At 44.6% G+C, this 14401-nt stretch overlaps 1 protein-coding gene across 1 annotated transcript in view; it reads right to left on the bottom strand.

Annotated features, from left to right (window-relative positions):
* Edem2 (ER degradation enhancer, mannosidase alpha-like 2) overlaps positions 1 to 14401 on the bottom strand; it is a 170119-nt gene that overhangs the window by 12098 nt on the left and 143620 nt on the right. The window contains exon 20 of the mRNA XM_037414120.2: positions 3391 to 3570. Coding sequence (XP_037270017.2) covers positions 3391 to 3570 — 180 coding nt within the window. The remainder of the gene's footprint in view (positions 1 to 3390; positions 3571 to 14401) is intronic.

Consider the following 14401-nt stretch of genomic DNA (forward strand, 5'->3'; position numbering starts at 1 on the left):
ACTTGTTTCACTCCAAGCAACATGAAACGTCTTACTTGTTTCACTCCCAGCAACATCAAATTAACAATGTCTTACTTGTTTCTTAAGCCAACCAATTTGAACACCCCGTGTCGCAAGGTAACAGTGAGGCAGGTACCATAAACATAAAAGTAGGAAAGGGCGAATACTCAAACTTCCTAATATTATTTTAAGAATGTTTGCTAGTCGATTTTATTTGCACTAAAATTTAGCTATACTACAAACTTCCTCAACACAAATACTGCTAATGTCTGACTTTTCAGTTTCCCTAGAAAAGGCAAACTCATCCAAAGAAATGAATTTATACTGTCTTTATTCTGTTTGAGTGATCAAATTGCCACAGCCACGTACGAAATAGCTTTTATGTTTCCCAGTAAATATATCAGGTATTCTGGTGCATCCTCGGGTTCTCACAAGCACGTTCAAATCCAATCGCAAACCCCGCTTGACTATGTGCCAACTGCCAATTACAAATTTGTATCTCATGATGAGTGCCGCTGATAAAAGCAAAGTATGAAATACCTAGATTATGGCTCTCTCGCATGGAGCATTTGGAAACTATGACACAGAACAGAGACTGTGGTGGAAGAGTTGAGAATTTGTTTGGCTTTGCCCGATGCGTGTGTTCATGTAAATGATCTCCGAATCTCCACCGATTACAGAGCATGAGCTGCTGCATGAAGCTAATCGTTTCTGATTGAGTGCAGTGCATCGCCAACTCAGCCGATACAGGCACTGCCAGGGTACTCGCTGTACTGTGTGCAAGCATTTGTCAGGAAAGTGTTTGTCATGCCCACTCCATTCCCAACTGCACACGAGCACAGTGATGGCGAGCTGCTTATGTTCATGAAGGCAGTACATTTGTGCGGTGCCGAACAAAGAGGTAGCATCAACTGCAACGCGACGCTTTTGGGTTGTACACATACCGCAGCGCTAGGCCACATGCATTGCTGAGAAATTAGCTGAAGATGCTTATCAGAAGGGCTGTCAACAATTAAGTCATACTGGCACATTTTCCGCCTGCCACCATCATGCCTTCATGCATTTCTGGTGCTTATCCGTAAAGACATGGCCGCACTGCACTGTGACAGTGGCCCTTTAAAATTTTTTTTTAAATGCTTTACCCCATTACAGTATAGCATTGTGGCAAAGCTGCCTTTCAGACTCTGATATGGTTACAAACGGATTAACTCAAGAAAGTGCTTGTTCGAACTAATAAGATGGTAGATGTGGTGGCACTGGCAGCTTTAATTAATGCCCTTTTTGAACCTGAAATTTGGGAAGTAAAAAAAAAAAAAACAGACGCCAAAGGTTTTCAGTGTCTGAAATTTCATATGTTCTCGTACATTGATGTCTATTGGGCAGATTGGGAACTCTAGAGAGTCGAGTCTGCGCCCTTGTCTGTCACATCCTCTGCAATGCCTCATTTTTGGTTAGACAGCTAAGGAACACCATCCCAACAGTGCTTCATCAAACTATAGCCAAAAGAAACACTTTCATGTTTCTGTCTCATAAGAATATGCTTAGGAATCCTCTGCAACTTATGTTCTGTAATTTTGCTTCGTATCTGAAAAATACTAGAGAAATATCCTATTTTATTGGCACTCAAAAATTCAATATTTGAATTCGCTTCCATCCACAAAAATTTTGCTATTCGCACAGCTCTACATACAGTTAATCCTAGATACATCAAACTCGGATATATAGAATTATTGGCTATATTGAACAATGGAAAAATCCCTCTTGACTATCTCATGCAAAAGTATGGGGCCGGTGCACCCGTATATCGAACTCCTGCACAGCTGCACATCCGCTATACCGAATGCTGTGCCGGGCCGAGGCCCAGAAAGTGCATATTTCCTAGCAAATATTGATCAATTTTCCGCCGCATTCTAACAAGTACCGATCCCTTGGCGCCCGCATGGTGACCAAAAGGTGACGTTATTCTATCGGGCTAATCTGGTACATCACGCGTTGCTTGCGAGTGCGCCGACATGTTTGGTGCGTGATCTGCCGGTCTTAACGCGCAGACATAGTGTTTTTCGAAAAGACCGATTGCCAAGGACACCAAAATGAGAATACGAAGTGATTCGACGAACTCATTGCAATGTTTGCGTTCCCTTCCTTGTTTGTTAGCACACAATGGCATGCGAGCCTGAAAAGCAAGGCCTTCGAGATGTGTAACCTTGTGACGTATTTTTGGTGTTTTCAGTTTTAAAACGTATGTCTCGGAGGCTACACTCTTTCCAGCTTTTTGGATCAAAGCAACTGAAAGCAGCAACTCCCAAATGCAAAGACACAAGTGACGTCGATATCGCCAACATGTCGACTGTGGGAATTCGAAGTTTTCTTTTGCGCCTTGTGGAACTGTATACTTCTCACCTCGTTTCTGATAAATCCTCATTCGGGAGTTGAACTTAACGTTGACCCACACGTAGCGATAGAAATTATGACTGACGCTTGGAGCGACGTCAAGTAAAGCACCGTCCCAACTTTCCTTGCGGACCAGATGATGACTTCGGGTGTGTCTTGACCGGCGACGATGTATGGTGCCTTGGTGATATCAGCACTTACGGACACCATCTCGGACATTGAGCAACTTCATCAGTCTAAGTAGCTGTTTCTGACTGCATCGATGCTGAGATCATGGCTGCCGTTGTCGGTGCCGCGGAAGTGTACTCGTGCGGTTATGAATATGTCAACACCTTCACTGCCAGCGCTAAACAACCTTTTGCCACGCTACAAAGCTTGCATGGGTATTCTGCATCAATGAACGCTGTTGTGGCCAAAGGAGCTTAATTCGCTTATTTGAAAAACTTCAGTGATATTGAGGATGACTGGAACTTGATGGCGCGCAAGAAGTAAGACAAGTTTACGGACTGTTTTCATGCAAAATAAAGTGCGGTAACTAGCAGTTCACACTTCGTTTTTCATTACTCTGTGAGTGAATCCTTATGTTAGTGCTTGCAACAATTACCGAGGCCTGAAATGCTTTAATTTGGGCCTTAACTACGCATATTTTGTATTGCAAATTATTAATATATCGAACTATTTCGCGATCCCCTTCGAGTCCCATATATATGGGATCGACTGTACAAAAAAATAAAAGTGCAGTCACAAAGCTGAAAGTGAGCCTGGCTAAGCACAATTTTGGCGTGTGCAATTCCAATTACACCTGACTAAGATGAATTTTGGTGAATAAAGATCTGAGTAAGCCATCAGTAGAAATATCTTTTGCGACTGAGTCTGACTAAGTTCTTTTTAATTTTGCTGAGCTATGGTTGGACCCACTATAACATTTCAATCAGGTAAAAGCAAGATTGGAAGACATCCACATATTTAGAAAAGTACAAAATGAGTGTAGTCACTTACACGAGATGATGCTGAGGTCTGACAAGGTGACCACAAGGTTAGGGTGCTCTTTGAATGCATCAAGCAGCAGTTGACCATCTTCAGTGAAGAGGAACACAAGCGGTATAGTGACATCATCTGTGCCATCGCCGGACATGGCAAACACTGGTGACTGCCGGGCATTGGTACCTGCCTGGTTATCTGAAAGAGGTCACCAAATCACTGAAGCTTTAAAAATGCTCTTCATTTAACCCTTTGATGGTCATGATTGTAATGCATGACAGTAACAGCACATCTGAATGATTGAGTTTATCTTGGAATGAAGAATAATGCACGATCCACTTCCAACATGCTGTTACCTTTCATGACCATGAAATTCCTTAAATGTTCTCCCAGATGGAGCACTGCACGGGCCAGAAACGCCATGCTTCGGCCCACCCGAGCCTGGTGTTTTTCAATATGGCCCGTACCCGGCCTGGGCACAAAATGTTTAGAACTTCCAGTGTCACAATGAGAACTTCCAGTGTCACAACTTTCACTGGTTCTGTGTATACTTTCGGTTAACTACACCCACAACACTTTTGTGAAGAAGCTGCAGGGCATTATAAATATAATTGGAGTCATAACTGGCTCTCTCATGCACATAGTGCAAACTGCGCAATTTTATTTTTGCATTTCAAAGAACGACTAAAAAGTTAACATCCCCCATAAAGTGGAAAAAACGGTAGAAATTTACAGTTTGAGTTAAAGAGCATAGGAGCTGGGGCTGTTGAGTAATAGTAAAAGCAAGTCTTCTGCAAACTTCACTTATTGTGCAATGCAATTGGAAAAAAAAAGAAACCTGTTCTAGCTGCTTCTGGGAGGAATACACCAGGCTGGGCAGCGTTATGTAAATTTAAGCTGTCGTGTCGACTCCTGGGCAGGCAACTGTCCCTAACGTGCACGACGTTTTTGCGCTTAAAACAAGAACGTTCATTGCCTTACACTTCTTCTCCGAGTCATCGCCACCACAAGGCTGTAAATCTGTCAAAGCGAGCCACATTTGTTAGCGAGTCAGCCACCATCCTCGCTGTTCCCTGAAGATGCTTATCTCGTAGTCTTCCTGTGACCGCCTTCTATCTTTGTTGTTAAGTGTTATGTCTTATAGCAAGATCGGACTAAAAGCTTCCAAAACAACTGTCTATAATAGCACCGAAGTTAACTAGCCGACAGCTTTTTTTAAGGCTCCCTGTAGAACGCAGCATGTCGGGTGTCCAGAGCGTGATCCCCCACAGGAACCGGAAGCGGGAGAGTGGGTCGCCACGGTGCGAACAGGGGAGTGACGTCTGGCTGTTTGTGGCTCATGATTGTGGTTGCAGCTCGCAGCAGCAGCAATAGAGGAAAACGAGATGTGTGGCAGAAAGCAAAAAGTGGTGGGGAAGAAAAGGTGGAAGGTAAAGAAAAAGCCCCCCAAATACACTTTGACGAGCCAAAGGACAGGCATTCTAGGAATTTTTAACAAAGATGTCATATGCAGTGCATATGGCCCCCTAAAGTACCTAATTCAGCTTGTAAAACTGCGACGCAAGCAGGTTGGACCTCAGTGGACACGAAGAAGAGATAGGTTAAGCACATACAATCAGTATATGTACAATTTTTTTTCGATAATAGGGGCTCAGGTCTCCAGTTTTTATGTGTGTTACTTTACCGTTAATATCTACAGATGGTAGAAGTTTGGGAAAAAAGTTTGAAGGAATGAAATATTCTTTAACACAGAGGGTCACTGGAGCCGTTCGCCATTAATGCGGTAAAAGGTGTCAATAGACCTCTACCAATACACTCCCCCAGTTACAAAGGGTACAGCAGCAAATCATCATCATAATCATCCCCTTCTTTAGAGCTCTTACTTCTGCTGCCAAAGCCCTTCCACCTTTTTAAGCACCATGAGGACAACTGCACTTCGACAAGTGAGGACACTTATTACTAGAGGCCAGATTTATAAGCACTAAAAAACCTGATCTTAGGTGCCAAAGACAGGTGAGAAAAACACTGTTTTAGGTCCCGAAAATCGTAAACATAGGCACAATAAACTTTGACGAAATTCAAAATTTCGAAGAAACGCGTGTGGAATCTGTGTCTACGACAGCAAAGGAAACAGAAATGTTTTAGTTTACAATGGTACAAAGGCGCCAATGGTTTAGCATAGCCATGCTATTTTTTTCCTGCAGGGTTTGCAGAATACGGGCCCTCCTTTCCTAGTCCAGCATGGGGAGTTAAGTGTCCACCGTCGAATAAGCATGCTCCTGGGTCTCTTTCTTTTCAACATGGCTGAGAAGGGCAACACAAGAGAAAATAGCCAGAGCGCTAAGAGGCCAGTCTTTTCGAATCGTATTAACTTGGTCTAACCGCACAGGGTCAATTTCTCTTCTGTCTGTGAACACTTTAAAGGGACACTAAAGCTAACTATTAAGTTGACGTTGATTGTTGAAATGGCGGTCCAGCAACCTCGTAGCGTTACTTTTTTTGCCAAGGAAGTGCTTATTTTGAAATAAAATCACACGTTAGTGGTCTGCATTGGGTTAGCGCACTTAAAATTACCCGCCCAAACGGAACGTTTCACGTCACTGTTGCCGTACACAAAGTTGCCCGGCTTTACTGCACGGCAGCCGACACTAGTAGGGGCAGAATGAAAGCAGCGGGAGCCACAGCAGCAACAACGGTCATTGATCCTGTCCTGCCATTGGCTCCGAGATGGCAGAGGTGTTTTTGGTTCAACTGTGCCCCACTAGATGGCACAACCCATCCAGTCACGCCATTCTCCATGGTAAAGCCCGGCTGTTCTTTTTTTCATCAGTCAAACATATAAACGAACAAGCAGCATTTTATTGCGTTTTCTGATGCACGTATTGTTCTTTATTTAGTACTGCTAGATTGATTACTAGTGATTATTTGTAGGCGGTTCGTCTGACGTCATCGGTATCATTTTGAGAATGTTTTACTGAGCGCATGTATTCTTGTGCTCGGTAAGTAGGGCACTGCTGTTGATAATATTGTCGTTTTAGACGTTATCATACATTGAGCTTTCACTTTGATGTAGATTGTTATTTGAATTTAGTGTCTCTTTAAAAAGCCATTCACCAAGAGGAATGCATTCACAGGGCGCTCACAATCTCATCACTTGATCGCGAGCCATCCGGGGCGTATAGCACTTGCAATGCTACGCACCCCGGAAAGAGATGAAATGTCTTAGTGAATGCTGCTCGACCTTCACCTCACGGGTGCGCACCCCAGCATAGTGGAGGTGACGTATACTGCATACGTCAAAGCAGCAGGTAACACTGTGAGAATTATTTCGAGGCGACGTGTGCAATTTGTGCAATCTGTTGCCAGAATAGAAGTATGAAAGTTGACAGAAATATGAAACATACAAACGGAATCTATGAGCATTATTTATTTTCTTCATATCGAGTGAAATGCAAGACTAAGCTGCTTGCCTTTCATTTGCGTTTAACTCGCCATTCTCACGTCGTGTCGGTGCGAGTATTCTCAAGGGTTGGAGTAATTTTGGTGCATCATCTGTTAGAGCAGTTCCAGCAGTGCGACACTGTGTATTGTGGTAAGCATACGCAATCCATGCCAGCCTCTCCAAATGTTCGCGCATAGAGCGATCCATCCTACAGAAACAGGCAGTGCAATACAGAGAATGTCCAAACGACACAACACCACTTGTGTGCATGACCTGGCAAGGGCATGTTATGAGAATGTAACCTTGTGTGCACACGATGTATTGATGTGTCTGTGCCGTGTGATCTTCCGGCTTCGAATTGCTCTGATACCGAAGAGGAATTTGGCTTGCAAAACCTACACCGGGCGAGTGGCAAAGGCAGGGGTGCAACAGCTGAAATAGAATTTGGAGCAATTTTTGGAGCAGCAAAATGTTACTTTTGGAGCACAAGAACCCAAAATTGGAGCAGGTCACGGGAGAAAAAACACCAATTTTTTATCACAAAAAACCCCATTTAGAGCAACATGAAAAAAAAAGTATCTAAAAAAATGCACAAACCATTTGACAGTCTCTAAATCTTACAATGTCAATATGAACACTCCTATTTCAATAGAAGTAGTATTTTGAACCAGGCCACTCGGCAAACAATCATAAGATGCACATTTGCATTTGCCACACCTGTGAAATCCTTTGACAGACTCTGAAGATAGAAATGTGGATCTGCCAAGCACACGATTTTGAGATTAGGGAGATTTGTAAAAGTGAGGAGTAGAGGTAGAGAAAAAAAAAGAGGTGGCGCAGTTTTCTTTGCTTTTGTAGGGCTGCAGTAATACCATACAGTGCCTAAATAATTGCCAGTAACATTTTTAGACATCAGCGATCATATTAGTACTCACAATTATGTGGCGTATACATGCATGAGTAATTGAACAGACTGTGCTATGTCCCGTAACTAGTGCTAACAGCCCCTTCCAAATCATGAAATGCTTTTCCGCAGGCCACCGACGTACTGCGGCAGAGGTAGCTTAAGTGGCGTTCTGCCCCCGGTTAGAACTAGGCCAAGAAATTTTCGAGCCGCTACACTCCTCTCCCCCTCCCTTTTATTTTGACGATGGAGTTAGGTTTAGGGCACAACTTCTCGGCACGATTGCAAGGTGCATTTAACTAGATAAGGTAACACCAGAAAGCGCCCATTGGCCCAGCGACGGCACCTCACACCTATCGTATGTGTCGTTGCGATGGCAACCAACGTTGTCGCCAGCAAAACCGGCGTTCACAGCACGTCGAGCTTGTTTGCACACATTAACAGCCACATACGCTTACAGATTTAGTTCCTAACACGCTGCAACCAGAATATTAAGAATGGGGTGGAGCACATTTGGCAAGCACTCTCAAATTATGACAGATAGATTGCCACTATCCCTCAAGAGGAAGGTATATAACAGCTGTATCTTGCCGGCACATAGCTATGGAGCAGAAACCTGGAGACTTACAAAGAGGGTTCAGCTTAAATTGAGGACGACGCAGCGAGCAATGGAAAGAAAAATGGTAAGTGTAACCTTAAGAGACAAGAAGAAAGCAGAGTAGATTAGGGAACAAACGGGGGTTAAGGATATCATAGTTGAAATCAAGAAGAGCAAATGGACATGGGCCGGGCATGTAGCGTGTAGACAGGATAACCGCTGTTCATTAAGGGTTACTAACTGGATTCCCAGAGAAGGCAAGCGAGACAGGGGGAGACAGAAGGTTAGGTGGGCAGATGGGATTAAGAAGTTTGCGGGTATAAATTGGCAGCAGCAAGCACAGGATCGGGTTAACTGGCGGAACATGGGAGAGGCCTTTGTCCTGCAGTAGGCGTAGTTGATGATGATGATGATGATGATGCTGCAACCGCGTTTGTTGAGCCGCGAAGTATTGCTGGCTACAGCAACGCATTTTTGTTAAGTTGCGTCATCCCGCTGACAGAGATCCCCAGCGGTCAGTCGATGGGGGCGCGGCGTTCTTACTTCATCTGAGCGATCGCATTTCGCGAGGTTCTGGCTTAGCAGTGGTTTAGAGTTAGGGTCTGCGCGCCTGGATCACTGTGTTGAGTGATGACGGAAACTACAGGTGGCCAACGTCGCCTCTATTTCTCATCGAAATTAGCACAACTGAGAAAATTTCGAGGCTGGTCGGACAATTTCGTGCAGTATAGCGCAACTTCAGCAAATTTCATGATTTTGGCACAGCTCAGTCCAAAAATGGTGAATTGTACCAATTTGGTGCAATCGGCATAGCTGTTGCACCCCTGCAAAGGTTTCCAGCTCACCTCCTCACATCATGCTCTCGCAGCTTGTAATGAATTAATTAAAAAATTCTAGTGATACAAATATTTTCATTGAGCACGCAACAACTTCCAGTGTCTAAATAAAAAATGAAATCTCTGTTGCGACTCAGTGAAACAAAGTTGAAGAAGCAAATGACGAAAAAACCAAAAACGACGTGGGAATTTTTTTTGATGTACACTATACTTTCCCCTGATGACACTCCACAGTTTCGCATTAGTTCATCATCGTGCGGCCGCACAGAAGCACCTCTGGTTACCTATACGCATGTGAGCAGACAACGCAACACGGATGAATACATGCGTAGAAATAATTGGCTTTCCTATTGGCTAAGAGACCTTGTAACCTTAAGAGTGCTGAAAGGAACTGATGAGATAGAGTATAGGTTAGACCCCATAAAGTTTCTAAAATTCAATTTCGCCCTGTAACCTGAATACCGGTGTCCAACTGTACTCGAAAGCAAATTTGAGGTTAAATAGTGTTCATACAGGCACCAATTTTGAAAATAGGCATTTAAAGGCAGTCATTAAAACTTGGGCACAAACGTCCAAAATAGGCATTTATAGGACTATAAAAATGCTATAAAAGGTTTTCTTAACCTCTATTTAACACCCATATATCAGAGTGACATAATAGGAACGCAAGAAACAAAATAGGCATTTGCCTATAATCCGGTCTCTACTTACTACTAACGAAATGTGACAAAGACAAATGTGGCGGTAGAAATAAGAAAAAATTTTCTCTATAAGATATGCATTCGAGGTAAATGCTAAGTACTTGCAACTGTCTTGCTAGCACGAAAAATCGGCAACCTTTGCATCGATTGTCATGCCTGTAATTAGAAGTCACTATACATTTTACACTTAAACTGCACGAAAAACTGCTCCTGAAATATAACTCATGAGTCACGTTTACTAGTCTACGAAGTCACGCAGGAGGAAACAGGTATGGCGGATATGCGAGCGTAGCAGCATACTTGATATGTTTGCTTAGATACAAACATGTATTATATACAGTAATCTAAGCAGTGTACCCTTGCTCTAACAGCAGTACTGCCCAGCAAACCTTTTGTAACTTGGTACCCAAGTGTGCTTTTCACTGAATATAATGGTGGGAACTTATATTAAGAGTTTCTTGAAATTGTGTTTAGTGTACCGATAAGAGCAAAATGCTGGATGCCTTATGCTGTGCAATTTAAGTGCACGTTACTGCGCTCCAGGTCTTCTAAAATTACCAAGAGTCCTCAACTACGGCATTCAGCATAGCCTGAGTCACTTTGGGACATTGAACCCAACAAAACAACAAAGCAAAACAGCATACGCATGCTATTATACAAAGTGTAGGTGAATAGTAAATTTTAAATTCAAAGTGCATAGTGATTTTCTTTCAAATAATTTTGAATCAATTTTGAATACAGTCCAACCCACTTATAACGATCCCAGCTATAACAATCTATGGGTTATAATGACCACATTTTGGTGCACTTACGATTTTCCTATGCTACTCTTTGAAACTGAGTCCACATACAGCAAACGTTTTTCAAAGCCTCTTACTTTTATAAGAAACACTTGGACATGGTTGCGGTTAAAATATGGGCATATGAAGCGAAAAAAAGTTTAAAAAAAGGCATTTTAAAGCATGTGAAAGGCACGCGCTCGCATGTGCCCCACTGCAGTTTACTTGCGAAGAAGTTATCATAGATCGCGGCAAGCACCACGCACAGATTTCAGACGTTGCGAGCAAGGTCACTCACTTTCCAGACATTTCTTCACCGGCAGGACGGAAATGACAGAAAAAAAAATACGAAAAGAAATAGGAGGCAGCATGAAGACTTGTGGCCAGCTTTTGCACGGCAAACTTTTCTGATGCCGTTCTCGACATTTATGATCGCTGACTATTAACCAACCATGCCTTCGAACGCAAGAAGCCATAAATGCGAGAAATGATAACTTTGGTCACATAAAAGTTCACTGCAACACGCGGCTCTCCGACATCACACTGTGCTGCAAAAGGTTTTCCACCTTTAGGTAATAACAAAGACCGGTCGATTAGTGATAACAACTTCAGCGCGGTTGCGGCGGTGCCTCAACGAATAAGCATCAGAAAAGAGCGTTGGCGAGGTGGCCCGTGCTGATGAACGTGCCATTTTGACTCATTGCTGGCAACCTTATCATAGTCATCTGCAGATAGCTGCTATGCAGAGCGATGGCATTGCAAGCGCGTCATGCTGCCGTTCGCAAGTTTGCCGCCGCCACATCGTGCGAGTCTGCTTGCACGCATTGCTCGCAAAATTCATAATTGTATTAAACGAGCAGGCTGCTCGCCGCACCCGAACACGATCCCGAGTGAATCATGCGCAAAGAAAGCACAAACGCGTGCATACATTCAACTGCAAGTGAACTGGCATGCGATGATGAGAATTGAGTAAGTGACATGCTGCACGCAACTAGCCAGGGATGATTGGTTCGACGTGGCGGTACCGCGCTTCAGTGGAATGGCGTGAGCTGATTGCGAATGTGGGTGAATTCACTCGTGAACAAACGGGCTTCTGTAACATGTGATATGCTTTAACTTGTTAGCGGAGAAGTTGTTTGTGCTTTTTAATAAAAATACACAAAAAAAAAACTTGAATGTAAACATTCGAAAAAAGTCTGTCTGATTGGGTATGAATCTGGAAGATGATTTAAACTCCAACCAAAAGTTTTGAAAAAACCCGACGCTTCGAAACTGACTTGGTTCCTTTCTCAGGGGTGACTGCGGAGGCTGCGTAGCAGCGGCGTCTTCAAAGCACTCGCGGGGTGGATAATGACCCCTCTCTCTCTCTCTCTCGTTTTGCTGTAGAGCGCAGTCCGTGTGTATACACTGGGGGAAGGGTTCCGAGAGAGCGGTTGATGTTATGGGCTGTCCTCTGTATATGCCACGACTCGAGTAACAACCTTCTCCTCCAGTTCTGCTTACTTTCAAGGATGGCCGTCGCTTCGAAATTGATCTGGTGATGCAACGTCTCAGCATGTTCGGGGACTGTGCTGCGCTCTTTGTAGAACTTCCGCACATCGTTGGCGTGTTGATTCAGTCCTTCCTATAGGTTTTTCGTCTCGCCGATGTACGATGAGGGGCATTCGGCGCATGGAATTTCGTAAACGACACCGGGGGTCCTGTCTATTGTTGGCCGGTCTTTCGGGCGGGGGAGGAGGCGGCCCAGTGTACACGAAGGCATGTGTGCGATACGAACTTCTTCCTTCTTGAAAATTCGTGCCAACATCTCGCTGGTTTTCTGAACGTATGGTACCGGTACGCGTTTCGGCGGCTGCCAATTAAGATTGATTGGGGTTTTCGTATTCTCTGTTGCTCTGTGCAGCGGGTGGCGGCTCGAATGAAGTTTTTTGGTATTCGTTTTTTCTGAGGTCCGCAATTACGCGGGCCTCTTCTTTCTTTCGCTCTGTCTCATTAGAGCACAAGTTTCTAGCTCTCTCGAGTAGCGTGGTCACAACTGAAGCCTTGTGGCAGGCGGGGTGAAAAGAATCGAATTGAAGGTAGCGGCCAGTGTGCATTGGCTTCCTATGAACAGAGAACTCCAGGCCGTTGCGCCAGCTAGACGTCGAGAAAGGGCAGGCAGTGGTCGTTTTCACACTCGGTCGTGAATTGTATGGCTGGGTGCACGGAATTTAGGTGTTGTCTGAAGTTTTCAACTTCAGACGTCTTAATGACGCAAAAGCAATCGTCTATATAACGCAGAAAATGCTTGGGTCGCGGCGAAAAGAAGCTGAGTGCTTTTTTTTCTATGTACTCCATGATCAGGTTTGCCATCGTGACGGAAATGGAAGCTCCCATTGCGGTTCTATTGTTCTGCCTGAAAATAGTTCCTTTGTAGGAGAAGTACGTACTGGACAGGCAGAACTCCAGTAGACGGCGGAGCTCGTAAACCAATAAAGCAGTCCTTTCACTCAGGCCTGCGTCCTCCTCAAGTGCAGAACGGGCAGCGGAGACAGCTAAGGGAACTGGAACGTTGGTGAACAATGAAACGACGTCAAATGAGACCATGCTCTTGTCATCGCCGGAGCTCACATCTGGCGCTAGCTGCACGAAGTGGCTGGTGTCGCGGACATGAGATGGTGCCTTCCGAGTTAGTGTGGCGAAGATTCGGAGTAGAAAATTTTGAAGGGGCTCGGCATGGGGAGGAAGTAAAGTCTAAAATTGGTCGGAGAGGGATGTCAGGCTTGTGAATTTTTGGTAGTCCATAGAAACTCGGTGCGGATTCGTTACGGCAGATTAGTCGCAGTTAAAGTGTTCTGAGATCCAGGTAATGCTTGAAAATTTCCGCGAGTAGCTTGTTTAGCTGTGTCTGGGTTTGCTTTGTTGGGTCCTTTACTAGCTGTGTGTATGCGTCCCCTTCTAAAAGAGCTAAAACCTTCCGATCGTAGTCCCCGTTGCCCAACACCACCGTCGAATTATCCTTGTCGGCGGGCAAGATGACAATGCTTCGATACCGTCGGAGTTTCCGAAGTGCCTGGTTCTCCTCTGTGGTCAAGTTCTTTTTCCTTTGTAACGGTAATATCGAAAGGATCCCAAATGATTTCAGCCTAATTTCTTCTCAGGGGCCCGTCCTCACGCTTTGGACAGCTTCCTCTACAGCTGCGACAGGTTTCGGTAGACGGGGCGTCATTGACACGTTATAACCATGTCCCTTTGCCAGGACAGAAGCTTCCTGATCAGTGAGTGGACGAGATGACAGATTGGTGACAAACCTGAAATTTTGGATGCTTTGGGTGGAACTCCGGTCCAGCAGGTAGGAGAGTTTCTTATCCCGAGTGGTCTGGTGCTCTCTTGCCATCGATGCTGCAACGGAGTCCGCGAACACGTCTATTGCCGACATCAAGTCAGGGATGCGGTGCTTAAGTTGACGCTTGGCGAAGAACAGGTCCAATTCTTTTTTTCCGCAGAGAGGCATTAATTTCATGAAGGCGGGCGTTGATCAGTCATTGTTCGGTGTCACAGGCTCCGTTAATTAGGGAGGCGATCGCCGGGCTAATTCCAAGGGCCGAAGTATCGGCCCCCCGAACCGCACCACAAAAGCGTGGACAATTTAGAAGTGGTCCTATTTGGCGCGCCAGCGGACGCCCGCTGTGGCCCAAAGAACAAGTCAGAGCCGAGAGTTGATAAACAAAACAAAATTATATTCTCAATTATGGCAGATCAAAACGATACACAAATATGCACACTCGAC

The sequence above is a fragment of the Rhipicephalus microplus genome, chromosome X, assembly GCF_043290135.1.
Source record: "Rhipicephalus microplus isolate Deutch F79 chromosome X, USDA_Rmic, whole genome shotgun sequence".
In the NCBI taxonomy this organism is placed as follows: Eukaryota; Metazoa; Arthropoda; class Arachnida; order Ixodida; family Ixodidae; genus Rhipicephalus; species Rhipicephalus microplus.